Source organism: Podarcis vaucheri (genome assembly GCF_965113315.1).
Source record: "Podarcis vaucheri genome assembly, chromosome: 2".
Classification (NCBI taxonomy): Eukaryota; Metazoa; Chordata; class Lepidosauria; order Squamata; family Lacertidae; genus Podarcis; species Podarcis vaucheri.
Genome location: NC_138760.1, coordinates 115,846,768 through 115,864,086, shown reverse-complemented (window position 1 = coordinate 115,864,086; position 17,319 = coordinate 115,846,768). Strand labels below are relative to the sequence as shown.

At 45.1% G+C, this 17,319-nt stretch overlaps 1 protein-coding gene across 1 annotated transcript in view; it reads left to right on the top strand.

Annotated features, from left to right (window-relative positions):
• Positions 1–16,457, top strand: part of LOC309527519 (uncharacterized protein) — a gene marked incomplete at its 5' end in the record, with an annotated part of 28,027 nt that extends 11,570 nt beyond the window's left edge. Inside the window, 7 exons of the mRNA XM_082214345.1 lie at positions 3,639–3,751; positions 9,961–10,043; positions 10,718–10,963; positions 11,759–11,860; positions 13,136–13,189; positions 14,022–14,146; positions 15,443–16,457. Coding sequence (XP_082070471.1) covers positions 3,639–3,751; positions 9,961–10,043; positions 10,718–10,963; positions 11,759–11,860; positions 13,136–13,189; positions 14,022–14,146; positions 15,443–15,541 — 822 coding nt within the window. The 3' untranslated portion in view covers positions 15,542–16,457. The remainder of the gene's footprint in view (positions 1–3,638; positions 3,752–9,960; positions 10,044–10,717; positions 10,964–11,758; positions 11,861–13,135; positions 13,190–14,021; positions 14,147–15,442) is intronic.
• Positions 16,458–17,319: the final 862 nt, after the last annotated feature.

Here is a 17,319-nt window from a genome sequence, read left to right as displayed (position 1 = left end):
CACTACTGGGAAAACCATAGCTTTTACTATACGTACCTTTGTTGGCAAGGTAATGTCTCTACTTTTAAAGATGCTATCTAGGTTTGTCATTGCTTTTCTCCCAAGAAGCAGGCGTCTTTTAATTTTGTGGCTGCTGTCACCATCTGCAGTGATCATGGAGCCCAAGAAAGTAAAATCTTTCACTGCCTCCATTTCTTCCCCTTCTATTTGCCAGGAGGTGATGGGACCAGTGGCCATGATCTTCTTTTTTCGATGTTGAGTTTCAGACCATATTTTGCGCTTTCCTCTTTCACCCTCAATCAAAGGTTCTTTAAATCCTCCTCACTTTCTGCCATCAAGGTTGTGTCATCTGCATATCTGAGGTTGTTGATATTTCTTCCGGCAATCTTAATTCCCGTTAGTTACTGTACCTGTTAGTTACTGAATTAAAGCAGATTCATAAAAGAATAATCACTGTGTAGCAGATAAGACCCATACTGCACTCAAAAGAAATGAAAAAGAGAAGGGAAAGGGTACCTTAATTTTGGGAAGACCATGGTTATCTATACAGTTCCCAAATCATAACTTTTTTGAAGTCTCGTTGGGATTCCTGCTCCGTGATTGCAGTCATGGGATTGTTGTCTATCACATGACGGTGTATGTTTTGACTCCACAGAGTGGGAAGTGACGGAGACAGGACGTTTGTGTTACTGTGTTCCGTGAAGTGGGACTATTGTCCTTTGTTCTCTCTCTTTGCTGTCTGATACTAGAGATAGAGGGAGCCATGTTGCAGTGCTCTGTGTGTGTTTATATGAAAATAAAGTAGATTAGCCAAAATGCTGAGTTGCTGAGGTCTGTTACGCAAGCTGCAAAGACTGCGGGTCCCTTAGTGTGCCGATGTCTGTTGGCATCGGTCGCTGTGATGTTGGGGCAGAAGAAAGCTTTTGAAGCTCCCGAACGATCGACCAGGAGGGAGAGAAAATGCCAGTTGGGCATGTGTCTCTGCCAGGGTCCTACTTGAGAGTAGGACGAGTTCCTGACAGCTTACAGGAGGGTGATAATGAAATTTTGCTGGGATCTAGTGCATCGTTTCCCAAAGAGTGGAGGGACCTCACAACCAGGAATATCTTTTAAGATATGCCAATGGCGTTTCACTAGTCTCTCAGTGTCTCTCATTATGTGATTAAATTCTAAGGAAGAATGAATTCTCTTAGGGTTGTCATGAATGTGAGTTCGGGTTTTTTAAAGTGTGGCCCTATCCTTAGTTTTAGTTCTCTGTGTTATCAAGCGTTTATATTTACCGTATTTTTCGCTCCATAGGGTGCACCGGACCATAGGGCGCACCTAGTTTTTAGGGGGGGAAATAAAGGGGGGGAAATTATTTCCTCCCCCAGCCCCAAAGAGCAAAGAAGCCAAGACAGCCAGCAGGATCCATCCCGCTGGCTGTCTTGGCTTCCTCTTTAGCCACACACAACCTCTCCAGCCGGGAGAGGCTGCGCGTGGCTTCATTTTTAGCCACAGGGCTGGGGGGGGGGAGCCCAAGCTCCCCCCGACCCCAGCCCCCAGAACAGGTCCGGGAGCAGAGGCAAGGTTGCGCAGCTGGGGGAGTGCTCCGAAGGTTTGCGGATAGCTGCCTGAAGCCCGGGGAGCGCAGTGGCAGTTGGCGCTGCACTCCCCGGGCTTCAGGATGCAATCCACAAGCCTTCGGAGCTCGGCGGGAACTCCCGCCAGGCTCCAAAGGCTTGCGGATAGCTGTCTGAAGCCTGGAGAGCGTGAGGGGTCGGTGCGCGCTGACCCCTCTCACTTTCCAGGCTTCAGCGAAAGCCTGCATTCGCTCCATAGGATGCACATACATTTCCCCTTCATTTTTGGAGGGGGAAAAGTGCGTCCTATAGAGCGAAAAATACAGTATGTTATATAGAACTATTAACAGATGAGGAAGCCCTTCGGGGCGAAACAAGGGAATATCCAGAAACCTTGTTCTGCCCAACCCAGCTGCCTGAGCCAGCCTTCCTGTGTCTTCTACCTATGCTAGCCAACCTCAACAGCTGTATTTTCCGTGACATTCCAGCGACCTTTCCTTAACCACATTCAAAGACTGTGTAATATATGAACTATAATGTATTAAGAAAGGAAGAAATATATCTCCATTGGATTTAATTAAATAGGTTACATACCTTGCTTAAGGATTGTATATGGTGTACATCTTGGACTTGATTAGGAAGTAGCCAGTAAAGAAATTTGTCACAAACATTACCATTCAACCTGTTACGTTCTTTAGTTAAGGATCGTGTGTAAAATAGGAGCTCGTTCACTCTCTAGCTTAGGGCTGCCATATTTCAAAAAGCAAAAACCCAGACAGAAAATTTGTTGAGCTTTGTGGGGACAAAGTTGTTGTGCCAAAGGAAAATCACCCCAAACAACACTGCCAACACGGGTTGTCATACGTCTGGATTTCCCCAGACGTTTTAATGATTTTTGCCCGGACGCTGCTTCCACGACATCCGATTGCTGGCTATGCCTGGGAAATTCTGTACGTATGGCAACCCTACTGTAGCTTTCTGCATCTGGCCCTTCCTTCTGCTATCACTTGCTACAGTGAGCTCCAAGGGACTTCCTCTGTGGCTGCTGGCATGCAACAAATGCCTCGTTCTAGGAGTGAGAGGGGCTGGCAAGCTGTCAGCAGAGGAGAAGAAGAAGAAGAAGAAGAAGAAGAAGAAGAAGAAGAAGAAGAAGAAGAAGAAGAGTATTAGTAGTAGTAGTAGTAGTAGTAGTAGTAGTTTGGATTTGATATCCCGCTTTATCACTACCCTGAATAGTCTCAAAGCGGCTAACAACCTCCTTTCCCTTCCTCTTCCACAACAAACACTCTGTGAGGCTGAGAGACGTCAGAGAAATGTGACTAGAAAAGGTCACCCAGCAGCTGCATGTGGAGGAGCAGGGAAGCAAACCTGGTTCACCAGATTACGAGTTCACCGCTCTTAACCGCTACACCACACTGGCTCTCAGAGTGGCTCTGTGGGAGAACTGCAGGGTCTACCTCCCCTCTGTCATCGCTGTCGGCACCTGCATCCAAACTGGAGAAACCTCATCACCTTGCCCTGTGCCTAGGGGCCAACTGCCTGCTTCCATCTCTTCGCTATCCCTCAAGCTCCCTGCTTCTAGCACATTTCAGCTCGTCCCATCCTCTGAGGTGTGGCCGGTGTCCCACCACCAGTCTCTAGGCTTGAAGTCCTCTTCCTCATCCAACTAACCCCTCTCAGTTGAGCAGGGAGAGCCAGTGACAGGAAGCAGTTCAGACTCCGAAGGTGAAGCAGAGGGGGGGGGGTCAAGAGGCTGCTGCTGTGGATTCCAAAGACCTCTCCCTCTCCTGCCCCCTGGTCCTAAAGAGTGTGTAAGGGCAGAACAGAGGTCAAAGGTGAGCAAACACAATTTTGAGACTGCTTGGGAAACATCTGGGAGAGGAAGATCTTTAGAAAGGATGGAAGGCTCTACAGCAGCAAGACCCACTGGGAAGTGTTGCTTAGCTGTGTGCCATTTCCTTGAAGAAATGTATCTGTCTGCAACCCTGACAGCTGGGCTGTGCCTTTAATGTTGCATTGTGTGTTGACTTTTTAACTATTATTTAATGCTGATTGTATTGTGTGGTTTGTGGTCAGGAACCTTGGCACCTGCAGGAAGAAGAGCAGGTTAATGTTGAAGATGTGAATGTTGACACTCAGCAAAATGTGATTGCCAACATTGTCATTGAAATTAGAATCCCTGTGACAGGGTGAGCTCCCGTTGCTCAGTCCCAGCTCCTGCCAACCTATCAGTTAGAAAGCACATCAAAGTGCAAGTAGATAAATAGGTACCACTCCGGCGGGAAGGTAAACGGTGTTTCCGTGTGCTGCTCTGGTTTCGCCAGAAGTGGCTTAGTCATGCTGGCCACATGACCCAGAAGCTGGACAAACGCCAGCACCCTTGGCCACTAAAGCGAGATGAGCACCGCAACCCCAGAGTCGTCCATGACTGGACTTAATGGTCAGGGGGTCCTTTTACCTTTACCTTTAGATTCCAATGCATATAGTTAGCAGAGTAAAACCTTAAATACGTTGCAGGATTCCCCAAAAGTAGACCAGAGGCAATTTCATCCAGCAGTGCTTTACTGCTGCTGAAGGCATGTGAGCATAATGGTCACAAATCCAATACATTCAGGATTGGCACTGTCTATAAGAAGTCCTGTTGCAGCAGACTTAACCTAAACTTACAATAACATATAATAAGACTAAACCTTAACACTGTATAAAGAACACCACACTAGGAGGAAGAGAGACAGAAAGAGAAAGTGAAATCTAGGCTCCTTCTGGCCCTGCTTTTATACTTAGCATGACCTTGAGAGAAGAGATAACAAAACCAGTTTAAGCCAGCTATACTCAGCTTCTCTGAAGGTATAACTCAAACATCATGAAGCTTCTTTCACACAGAGAAGCTTCCAGAAGCTTCCAGAACCCTCTTGAATTATTTAGAATAGGAGAGATCTCATCAGGTCAATGCTTTCTGCACTAAGAAATGCAAACTAACAAATATTTACTGGAAATAGAGAACACACACATACACAGACAAGTTCCAATAGTCCAGATGTTGGCATTCACCACCTTTCTGCCATTCATGTCTCACTCATATACATTCTTATATTGAATGTAAAATAAACTAATGAAACATTAAACGAGACATAGAATCAGCAAGTAACACCAAACAAGAATTTTGTTAGACAGGAGCAGTTTGAAATCCAGCATACTTTTCCCTCATCGCCTCCGGAAACAATAGATCATGACTGCAGAATGAAGTCCTGAATGTCACCACTTAATAGGGACATTTTGTTCCAGTGACGAAAGTCCAGATTGGAATCTTTCAAATCTCTTTCTTAGGCACCAGCTTATGCTGTGTGTCTCATCACATATCCAACCTGTTCCCATTTAATTACATTCCCAAATCCACCTTTGGTAGCCTTTCCTTAGAATGAAGTCAGCAGGCCATCTGTGCTAAATCCTAATGGTAATATAATTCCTTGCCTAATTTGCCACCCCCTAACATAAAGTTCTGTGGACAGCTTACAGTAAATAAATGACAAAACAATTTAAATAGCAATATTAAGACGTAAAACTACAAAACAGAGAAAACTGGTTTGGAACAGACTTCCGGAACCGATTAAGTTTGAGAAGCAAGGTACCACTGTATTTTTATTTTCAATTTGGTGAAATCCATGTGTTTTTGTTATTCCAGGATGATTTCTCACAATGAACACTTCTGCATGGAACCATTTCAAAGCACTCCTAGGAGGGGAAGTGGGGATCGCTGCCCCGCATTCACACTTTAATTTTGAGTAATTCATTAGCCTAAGGGTAAAGCAGTTGTTGAGGGACACAGGTGGTGCTGTGGGTTAAACCACAGAGCCTAGGACTTGCTGATTAGAAGGTCGGCGGTTCGAATCCCCGTGACGGGGTGAGCTCCCGTTGCTCGGTCCCTGCTCCTGCCAACCTAGCAGTTCGAAAGCACATCAAAGTGCAAGTAGATAAATAGGTACTGCTCCGGCAGGAAGGTAAATGGCGTTTCCGTGCGCTGCTCTGGTTCGCCAGAAGCGGCTTAGTCATGCTGGCCACATGACCCGGAAGCTGTACGCAGGCTCCCTCGGCCAATAAAGCGAGATGAGCACCGCAACGCCAGAGTCGGTCATGACTGGACCTAATGGTCACGGATCCCTTTACTTTTATAAAGCATTTGTTGAGCTCTAGGCCTCATTGGGCTGTGAACTAGCTCTCTCCTACTGGTACAAGCTATGGGTTGTGTCCATAAGAACGAAAAAGAGCGTGCTGGATCAGGCCAATGGCCAATCCTAGATGGGATTCATCATCCTGTTCTCACAGTGACCAACCAGATGCCTGTCGGAGTCTCGAAAGCAGGACCTGAATGCAGCAGTGCTCTCCGCACTTGTGATTCCAGCAACTGGCATTCAAAAGCAAATGCAACACAGCACAGGCAGAGTTAGAATCAAAGAACTGTATAGTTAGAAGGGACCACAGTAGTCATCTAGCCCAACCCCCTGCAATGTGGGGATCTTTTGTCCAATATGGGGCTCAAACCCACAACCCCGAGTTTTAAGAGAGTCTCATTCTCTACCAACTGAGCTTCATGAAATCCTGCTAGCCTAGCACAATGGGACTCTGTGTTCTCTAAGAACAAAATCCCAAATTTTCACAGGGTTGGGTTTTTTTTACCGGTGTTCTTCCCAATGTTCCAGCACATCACTTCCCAAAATTCCCGCAGAGTGATTTTTCTTGATCCCTAATATCTAGGTGGATGAGTGCGTCAGTTTCCTGTTACATCCGCCTTTTTCGAATGAGTGGACAGTAGGGTTTTGGTTTTTTCCTTACGAAAACACATGGAAAAGGATCCTGTTGTGCAAAATGTATGTCAGCAAACCAATCTTGTGATGACAGCCTGAACTGGTTAGCTGGATGTGAGGAGTCACTTTGTTCAGAAGTATTTAAGCAGCAGAAACCTGCAGGAACCCAGAAGACCTGAAACTACCACCATCACATCTGAGAGCCAGCTGCCCGTCTCCTTTCTTCTTGCCAGCCATGGGCCTGTCCAAGATGTCATTTGTGCCTGTTTTGAGAAATGTGCTCATATGTTTTGCTCTGTGCTTTCAAGGAACAGGTAAGACTTTTTCTTTCCGTTGCTGTGGTTAATCCACGTTAGTTACATTTGTTCCAGAGGTAGTTTGCTGGGTAAAGGTAAAGGTAAGGGGACCCCTGACCGTTAGGTCCAGTCGTGGCTGACTCTGGGGTTGCAGCGCTCATCTCGCTTTATTGGCAAAGGGAGCAGGCGTACAGCTTCCGGGTCATGTGGCCAGCATGACTAAGCCGCTTCTGGTGAACCAGAGCAGCACACGGAAATGCCGTTTACCTTCCCACCAGAGCGGTACCGATTTAGCTACTTGCACTTTGACGTGCTTTTGAACTGCTAGGTGGGCAGGAGCAGGGACCGAGCAACGGGAGCTCACCCCGAACCACTGACCTTCTGATCGGCAAGCCCTAGGCTCTGTGGTTTAGACCACAGCATCACTCGCGTCCCAGGTAGTTTGCTGGGTATATAGGACAAAATAACAAAGCCTCATATTGGTAAATGATCAAAAAGGGCTGGTTCAATTCAGTATTATTATTTTTTGTCCTCCGTGCTACCTGTTCTGACCTACCTGAAGCCTGCAGATTCGTGGGCAAATGTGACACATAAACAATGCTATTGTCTTATTGTTTATTATTACATTTCCATCCTACCTTTGCTCCAAGGAACTCAGGGAGATGTGCATGGTTTCCCCATCTTCCCCTCTAGCCTCACATGGCCCAGTGACAAGGAGCCAGCTCCTAGGTGCCGAGGTCCCTTCACCCCCCACAAAAAATATTTGAAGGGCTGGCCACTCCCAAAGTTGATGGGCATTGCCATTCAAATAGCATGCATCTGCCACATCATGCGAATGATTGTGCAGGGTGGGGCTCACCTGCCCCCCCCCCATTATTTTATTCAAGTTGGCACCCCTACCCTGTGATAAGGATAAGAAACTACAGGCAGTTTGAGAAAGCTAAGAGGTGCACCCAAAATCTAGCTTCCTTGAAGGCAGAACTACATGTTGCTTTCTAGACATCAACCAGGTGTTTCCAAACTTGAATTTGCTGCTATTTCTAGGGGAGAAATTTGCTGCTATTTCTAGGGGTGGCATAGAGTTGCTTAGTTCTAGCTGTGCCTGCTGTTTCTATCCTGAAGGCCATTCTACTCCCCTCTCCATGGGGAGTAGAGGGTGCCCCATTTTAGATTATTTTGGGGACAGGATGCTTAAAGATAGAGATTGTGTTCACCTATACAGAGCAAAGTAAATCCAACAAACCAAATGACAGGGGTCATTCATATGGCCAGTCCAGGAAGCATCGCCCACATTCTCAATTCAGAGATATTTGCCCACTGTAACATCATTGTATAGCTAACTCTGATTGGCTAATAATAATAATAATTTATTATTTCTACCCCGCCCATCTGGCTGGGTTCCCCAGCCACTCTGGGCAGCTTCCAACAAAAGATTAAAAATCCATTAAAACATCAGTCATTAAAAACTTCCCTAAACAAGGCTGCCTTCAGATGTCTTCTAAATGTAAGAGAGTTGTTTATTTCTTTGACATCTGATGGGAGGGTGTTCCACAGGGTGGGCGCCACTACCAAGATGGCCCTCTGCCTGGTTCCCTGTAACTTCACTTCTCACAGTGAGGGAACTGCCAGAAGGCCCTCGGCACTGGACCTCAGTGTCCAGGTTGGATGATGGAGGTGGAGACGCTCCTTCGGGCATACTGGGCTGAGGCCATTTAGGACTTTAAAGGTCAGCACCAACACTTTGAATTGTGCTCGGAAACGTACTGGGAGCCAATGTGGGTCTTTCAAGACCGGTGTTATGTGGTCTTGGCGGCTGCTCCCAGTCACCAGTCTAGCTGCCACATTCTGGATTAGTTGTAGCTACATAGCTACATAGCTGAGACATTCACTATGTGACCCTTGACTGGTTCTGAGCATTCCAAGAAGGAGGAAAAAGCCTTCGCCAGAAGGTGGATAACATACAAAATGTGAGAGAATCGTGAACAAACAGCAATGACAAGAGATGAAAACGTCTGACCATTAAGAGAGTTTTGGGGAAATTGGCTTCCCAAATCCTAGGTTTTTGGCTCAAAAACCAATCCTACAAACATCCCTACTATTCATGGAACCAGGGGCAGCCTACATTTTAACAGAGGCTGAAGCATCCCATCGAGGGTCCTTCATACTAGCTTCTGAAACGCTGCCTCTGAGATCCTTATATAGCCATCCGAAGCATGGTGTTAAAATTTCTGCCAAAAGATTTAGCAATAGTTAATCTCTGGATGACAGGAGCTGGGTGTTCATGACAAGAGGCGGTTCTGCCTGTGATTTGTTATGGTTGCTTCTTGCTCTGTGCTTTTTGGCCATTGTTTTTTTGTTGTTCCTCATGAACCACCCTAGAGCAGAAAGGCAGTGCAGAAAAGTGTTAACTAACTAAACAAACCAACTACCCAACTTCATGCTTAGTCGTACACTGTAAACGAGCCCAACTAGTATTTTGGCTTGCTAATTGCAGGGGCTCTAGTAACAAGGTAAAATGTAAGATTGGATTAATAATAGATAAACTAATAGGACACGAATTTGCTGAATTAATTATTAAAAGGGATACAAGAACAGGAGACGTGAGGAAGTCAGGAAAATAAGTTAACTAAAGATGAAATTAAGAAAGAGGGAATTTTTGTTTTTTCCCCATATATGTGTTTTTCTTTTCTTTTTTCTTTTTCCGTGTTTAAAGTGTGTATTTTTGTATTTTGTAACTTTGTATTTTCTCTGTCTTTGTATTTTTCTGAACTTTTTTATTGTTAAAACTTAATAAAATATTGATTAAAAAAATATATAGTATTTTGTCTTGCTGGCCAGTGTTCAGTTCAGTCCTAATGCCAGTCAGCGGGTGATGATTTAAAATTTGCTGATGCCCAGGAATCAAAAAGTATAAGGAAGATGGGCACAAGGGGTTGGCTCTGTTAAACTACTTGGGCAGGGGACCACCTGAATACCAAATTAATCTCTTAAAATGAAGTGTGGGCCATTTATGTTTCCAAAATCAGATTGGTTCAGGAAAGTATTTTGGGAAAATAGCTTGGCTTATTCCCATTGCCAATTGAAATAAATTCTCCTGTTGGCCAATCAGGTTGTGGATTCACTTCCAGCTGGAGCTAGATTGGGTGGCTCCTGCAGACCAATCATACTGCTGTATTGTTCTAGGACCAATCAGACTGCTTCATTTTGGATCCTATTGTTCTAGGACCAATCAGACTGCTGTTTTTTGGATCCTATTGTTCTAGGACCAATCAGACTGCTGCATTTTGGATCCTATTCAAGTCAGTACATAAAACCAATCCAAATCAATTTGGGATGGAGCTTGTTCCTTACTCACTTGGACCTTGAAACCCAATCACAGTTCAGTTATCTTGCAACCTTTATTCTTAAGATTTTGATAAAACTGAATGACAAAGACCCAAAGCCATTGAGCAGCTTGATTATCTCGGATCTAAGCTTCTGCTGTAGAAGTAACTAGAAACCTACTTCAGTTGTTGCAGACTCTGAAGTCTGACAGCCTAATACTCACCATTTTTACTGAAAATGTTCCAACCCCATCCTTCAGGAATGGAGAACTTGTGGTGCCCCGGATGCTGCTGGACTACAACTCCCATCATCCCAGACTGTTTGGCCGTGTTGGGGGTTGATGGGAACTGGAGTCCATCAACACATGGAAGCCCTCAGATCTCCTGTCCTTGCTTTCAGATAATCTGCTTGCTGGTTCAACAGGCTCAACCTGGGATGGCCTACCTCCAGAATGCCACTCTAGGTTTTTATGGCATACCAAGGCTTGAGGAGAAGGTAACTTCTGCGACATGAGACTTCCTGAGAAGCAGAACATGAGACAGAACATGTGTTCTTGTCTGTGAGGTAGAGAGGCCGACCTGTGGCAAAGCAGAGATGTCTCTGGTACAGTTCTGAATGAAGGCCCAATCATTTCTCTATAAAGAATTGGGATTTATGTGTGTTTGTGACTCGAACTAGGTGAGAGGGTGCTTGACCTGGTTCACCAACATTTTTTGTTCTCTTTTCTCAACAGCTGCCCAGCTGTTAGGAGGAGGAGGTGACTCCCTCAGCATAGGAGGGGAAAACGGAGCCCCGGGTGGCTCTCTCAACTTAGGGGACGGATCCGCTGGTGGCTCCCTCAACTTAGGAGGAGGAGGGGACGGAGGCCTTGGTGGCCTCCTCTCAGGAAATGGAGGCCTTGGTGGTCTCCTCTCAGGAGGGGGAGGGGGAACAACCCCACCCCCTACGACGACGACGGCGCCAACAACCACAACGACGGGTAAGATTCTACCTCTTTCTGAAAACATACGAAACAGCTGGGCCATGAGATGCCAGCTTTGTTTGTTTGTTTGTTTTGTTCTGGAGTAAAGGCATTGCAGTATTTACCACCCTCTGTAGCACTGCCCTCCGGTGGCCATTTTTTGCCTCAGAAACTTTATGCTGTGTAATGATGTAGTGTTGTTTTGAGGGTGGATTGTGAGGGGTGGGGAGTGGGGATGGCAGCCACCAATGGCTCATAGGTTCCATTTTTCTCTGTCACTGCTTTCCTCTGTGTTTTTTCTTTCTTTCTTTGCCACTGCTATGAAATACAGCGGGAGATATTTTCTGCCACAGCCCCACCTTTTGCCTCCCCACTCTACCACCCCACATTTAAGCAAAAGCTGTGCCTTTTCTCTTATATCGTGGTACCTCGGGTTACATACGCTTCAGGTTACGTACGCTTCAGGTTACAGACTCCGCTAACCCAGAAATAGTGCTTCAGGTTAAGAACTTTGTTTCAGGATGAGAACAGAAATCGTGCTCTGGCGGTGTGGCAGCAGCAGGAGGCCCCATTAGCTAAAGTGGTGCTTCAGGTTAAGAACAGTTTCCGGTTAAGTACGGACCTCCAGAATGAATTAATTACTTAACCCGAGGTACCACTGTAATACAACCTGGAGATGGGTCAGCTGTAGAGAGCTGGTCACACTGGTAACGTTTCACCACGTAAAGTCGTTTTATGTTGTTCTCTTGTGAGATGAAATGACATTCCACAGCATTCATGTCTGTCCCTGCTTTTGCTTTCTGCCAACAAAAGCCACCACCACCACCACGACTCCGACCACCACCACCACGACTCCAACCACCACCACCACGACTCCGACCACCACCACCACAACTCCGACAACTACCACTACTGGTAAGATTGATTCCAATGTAACTCATAGACAGCCATCCTGGTAGAGTGATTAGAAAGTTACTTTTATTTTATTTTTTTATTTATTACACCGCCCTTCATCGAGAGACCGCAAGGCAGTTCACAGAATAAATGCAACGTAAACCACAAGTAAATAATTAAACCGAGACAGCAAAACAATAAGCCCCCTCCCCACCACAGATACAATTAGAAGGCTGTGGGATATTAACCAGCCTGCTTGAAGAGGAATTCGAACTGTGGCCTCCTAAAAGACTATATATATACGTGCGCACACAAATTGTACACCCCCCTTCATCTGAAGATCTCAGGGGTGTTAAAAATATAAAGTAAAAACACAAAAGATACAATAAAAGCAAGAGCAAAACAAACACACCAGGGCTGGATTTAGGTTTGATGAGGCCCTAAGCTACTGAAGATAATGGGGCCCTTTATATGCCCAGCTGTCCTTTGTCAACAACGAATTGTCGCTGTTTTTGGTGTTGAATCTATGCTATATGGTCATTTATGGACCTAACAGGCATCTAAAGCCATTTGCCCATGTTGCCATGCAACCAGTCCATGCAGAATGCAGGCACCCTATATATAGAAATGAGCAAACCAGTGATATTTTAGAGAGCAGGCTAGCAGGCGAGGCCCATTACTAGCATCATAGGAGCCTACAAAACACAAAACAATGTTGCTGTATGTAGGTTTTATTTTATTTGTTTTTTATCTTATATTTTGGAAATGTACATCCGAGTTTTTTCCCCTTTAATTTTTTTTGGGGGGGTCCCCAAAAGAGTGGGGCCCTAAGCTATAGCTTGTTTAGCTTATATGGAAATCCGGCACTGCCCCCAACACATTTAAAAGGACATTGGATGTCAATCAGCTGAAGTTGAAGAGGAGCATTTTGTCTGGCGCCTAAAGATATATAATGAAGGCGCCGGGGAGAGCATTGCACAAATGGGGAGCCACTGCAGATAAGGCCCATCTCATGTTGCCACCCTCCAGACCTCTCGTGGAGGAGCCAGATGAAGGGCCTCAGATGATGAACCAAGAGTCCGGGTTGGTTTATATGGGGAGTGGTAGTCCTTGAGGTAAGAGGTTGTCCCTGAAATTGGACTACAACCCAGAGTAGGGTCAGCATACTCTGAATAGCAAGCTAGTCACTTTGACAACATTTCACCAAGTAAAGTCCTTTTTCATTCTCCGCTTGCAAGCTGAAATGACATTCTGCAGCATTCATGCATGTCCCCGTCCCTTGTTTTCTGCCAACAGAAACCACCACCACAACTCCGACCACCACCAGCACCACCACCAGCACCACCCATGGTAAGAATGATTCCAATGTAACTCAGAGAGAGCCAGCCTTGGAGAGTGATTAGAGAGTGGGATGGTGGCTGCAGAGATTCAGCTTCAAATCCCCACTTGGCCATGAAGGCCCACTGGGCTTCACCTTGGGCTGGCCAGCCTGCCACTCAGGGTTGGGATACGATGAAGGGCAGAAAACGATGCCTGCTACTTTGAGATCTTTGGCAGTTGAAATATACTCAGAGTCGAGAGTGGATTTCATGCTCCTTATTCAGCTCATAGTGGTGAGGAGGAATGAATCTTCCCCCAAAGTATCTGCTTTATATACATTATTTACACAATGGGCTGCACGTGATTGGCTAATTCCGGGATTCTCCTGTAGGCCAATCAGGTTGTGGATTCACTTCCATCTGGAGCTGGATTGGGTGGCTCCTGCAGACCAATCATACTGCTGCATTGTTCTAGGACCAATCAGACTGCTGCATTCTGAATCCTATTGTTCTACGACCAATCAGACTGCTGCATTTTGGATCCTATTCAACTCAGTACATAACAGCAGTGGAATCTTTCATCAGCAGTGCTGGGAGAGAGGCAATGATTGCTAAATCCACCTTCACCCCCCACCCCCATAGCTCTATACCACCTCTCAGGCTTTCTCAAAGGGTCCCTCAAACCCTCTAGAGCAGATTTTAGGGATGCGGTCATTGAATAGTCGTTTAGAATCTAAAGTTTGCTTAGCCTTAGTAGCAACCCTTCCCTTGCCCGGTGATCGGACGCTGAGAAATGGGTTATGCTGCAAATCAGTAGGCTGGAGAATAATAAGGGTGTTGGCTTCGATTTGTTCTCCTTCTAGCTTTCCTTTGTCCTACAGAACCTACAACCGCTTCAGATCATGTATCGCTTGCACCCTGGGCCCTTTCCCTGATTGTTCTGGGATGTATTGGTGCAGGCATGGCGATCGTTGGAACAGGTTTAACAGTAAGTATGTGAATGGGGGGTTTTTAAGGTTGTCACTGCACTGATCACCATTGGGGGGGGAGTGGATTAGGGGATGAGAAGGAGGAGGAGACAAATCTGCTCCTGGGGACTAGGGGAACTTTCCCTTCAGAGGTCCTGTGCTCACTTATCTGATCCTAGGTGTATGTGTGAGTCAGCTTGAGGGACGTATGTGAGATGCATCACAATGGAAAACATGCATGGACATTCCCACAATTCCCATGTTTCTGCCCCTTGCAAGGAGCATTTCTTGAATTCATTTCTTTGAAGGATTTTTTAAAATCCCTGTTCTTCAACCCCAAATGTCCCTCTGAGTGGCTCACAATGATCCAGTAACGAGCCCCTGCCCTCAGGCTCGCAAATCTAAAATATATGACCTAAAAGGAAAAGGAGCTGGGAGGAAGGAGGAAGGAAGCACCAAGAATAAGTTGGGCACTTATTCTTAATGACAAGGTCCTTTTGTTGGCCAACAGTTCACTGAAAGGGGAAGCTGAAAGTTTCATGTTTCTCAGCTGGGGAAAGGATTGTAAACAGTGGTGTCAAAAAGAAACAGAAGGGAAAGCCGTTCAGTTTTCCCTTGGAGAAACCCTTCCCTGAATTCCAGTTGAGTGCTGTCCCAACCAAGTTTCAATCTAGAAATCATTCCGAAAGTACAGAACAGCAGAATAGTGGGTGGAATTCAGCTGTAACAGGCCCTGTTGCTATCCCCTAAGCAGGCATAGAGAGCAGGAAAAAAATCAACACAATTGTGTATTCCTCCTCCCTGTCTCCAGGGGGAGCCATTTTCCAAAAAATTATAGTAAGACAAAAGGGAGGTGAGCAGAGGGATTGGGATGACATTAGATTTAGTTTGCATTTGAAGGTGAATCTTTCTGATCCACACTTCCTGAAATAAGTCATGAACTGAAACCCAACCCTCCTTCAAAATCCGCACTTCTATGAATGCTGCAATGTGGTTCTTCAGTAATGTAATGAATATAAAAATGCACATACTAGGGTAAAATGAGCATTAGAATGCACACATTCGTGAAAATAGCATACAAAAATGCATTATATTAAGGGAAATTGCTTTGCAAAAATGTGCATAGGAGGCAAAATTGTATGCAAAAAATGCAGGTGAATTTTCATGAGGTTTTTTTAAAAAAAAATCACAAACTGACATGGACATATGGAGAAATGAATGAAAGAGGTGGGAAAACGAGAAACTGAAACTGACAGATTTGGCTGTCGCTAGGTGAACATAACTTAATGTACTAACTCCTTTTTCATTTTTCTAAGGTCTGCTACTGTCTGAAAATGAGAAGATCTCAACAACAGAACACATGTGGGTCAGGAGGAAGCTATGTTCCACATGCTATGCCGTGCGGGAAATTTTGAGAAGCCACGCAATGGAGGTGGTATAATCAGATGGGAATGTGCCAAGTAACCGACCTGCTCAGTTGCTGCTGCTTGAATTAACATATACTCAGGACATTCTGCTTCCTACACTTCGCAGGGCTCAGATTATTAATATTTTGGAATAAGGACCATGCATTTCCTGACAACCAGGCCAGGACATTTTAACCCTTGCTGGACATCTGCTGTGGTTCTTTCTCCAGAGTCTGGTGTACAGACTGCCTCTTAAGGTTCTATTCTTAGCTAATATCCATTCATATAACTTGACGTGGTGTGGAGAACCTTTGTCCTTCTGGATGTTGTGGAACTACAACTCCCATCAGCCCCAGCAAGCATGGCCAATGTCCATGGATGATGGAAATTGTAGCTCAGAAACATCTGAAGGGACCACACCTTCTCTAACCCTTACTATTGCCTTACTACTGTATACCACTGGCCCTTGCCCAGGCAAGGGAACAAACCTTTAATAAATATGCAACCAAGAGAATAGCAAGCGTCCTGTAGGGACCCGGTTTACTAAAACTACAGTACAATAAGACAGACTTGCCAGTGTGGTTTCACATCTCTCCCTGATAGCTTGCTAGGAGTCCAGAATGATTGCTTGATGTTTCTTTAGTGGGGACTGATGACAAGAGATTTTCACCTGATAGCTGGGAATCTCTCTCCAGCCATTGGAATGTAATACTCAACAGATTGTGGGATGGTGACTCCTTCCAGCAGGTGTGCGAAGAACACAATCTGAATGTAGCATGCAATTTGGATTTAGAAAGAACCAGAGAGAAAGAGAAAGAGAATTTTGGAGCTGCAAGTTGGCTGAAGGTGAATCACCTTGGATGCAGGGAGTCTTTCCAGGATTCTGATGCAAGCTAGTGGATTTGCTGCACGCTATACTAGTGCTTATTTGCTTCTGCTGTGCTATTATTTGTATATTTGTAAATAAACAGATATTACAAAAGCATCATAATATTTCAGTGCTCTTTCATCCAAAGGAAAATAAATTCTGTTGTACGACCTCCGGAGTCCTCATTATTTGTTGGAAGCACAGAGCCCTTAACAATATGAAATGCAAGAAAATGTTTTTTTGCAGGAAACATTTATCAATGGTATGGTAAACAATATCTGATGGTAAAAAGTTCGCACAAGTAGGATGAAACAGATATATACAGGATACCCTTAGAGAAGAGGAATCAATATACCATTGAATAAAGCAAACGGAAGATCTGCAAAGTCAGGCACAAGACACACACACACACACACACAGAGAGAGAGAGAGAGAGAGAGAGAGAGAGAGAGAGAGAGAGGAAGACCAAACAATGTGCTGAAATACATAAGGCAGATGGCGCCACCTAGCCACGAAACTCAGATCAGAACCAAAGGAACTTCCAGATTTCTGTCTCTCCTCCTCTGTTGCTTTATAGCTCTGTTGTGGTCACAAGCCAAGCTGGTATGCAGCAGCTATAGTTGGGCACTGGAAGGAATATTAAATAAAAATAAAAAAATACAGTGCGATATCTCCTACTCTTCTGAACTAGTCATCTCTTTAAGCTCTTTGGTATGATATTCATTCCCTCTCTCCTGGCTATGATATGTCTGCCATTGTTTGATCTTGGCATGGCTACCTTATTACTAATTGCCCTTGAGGAAGCACACCAAAACCTGTATTCATCAAGAAAGGCCACAGAGCGAAACCAAATCTGATCGGTATTTAGACAAAACCCTGAGGTTGAAAATGCATCGTGGAATGTTGGTGTGTGTTCATG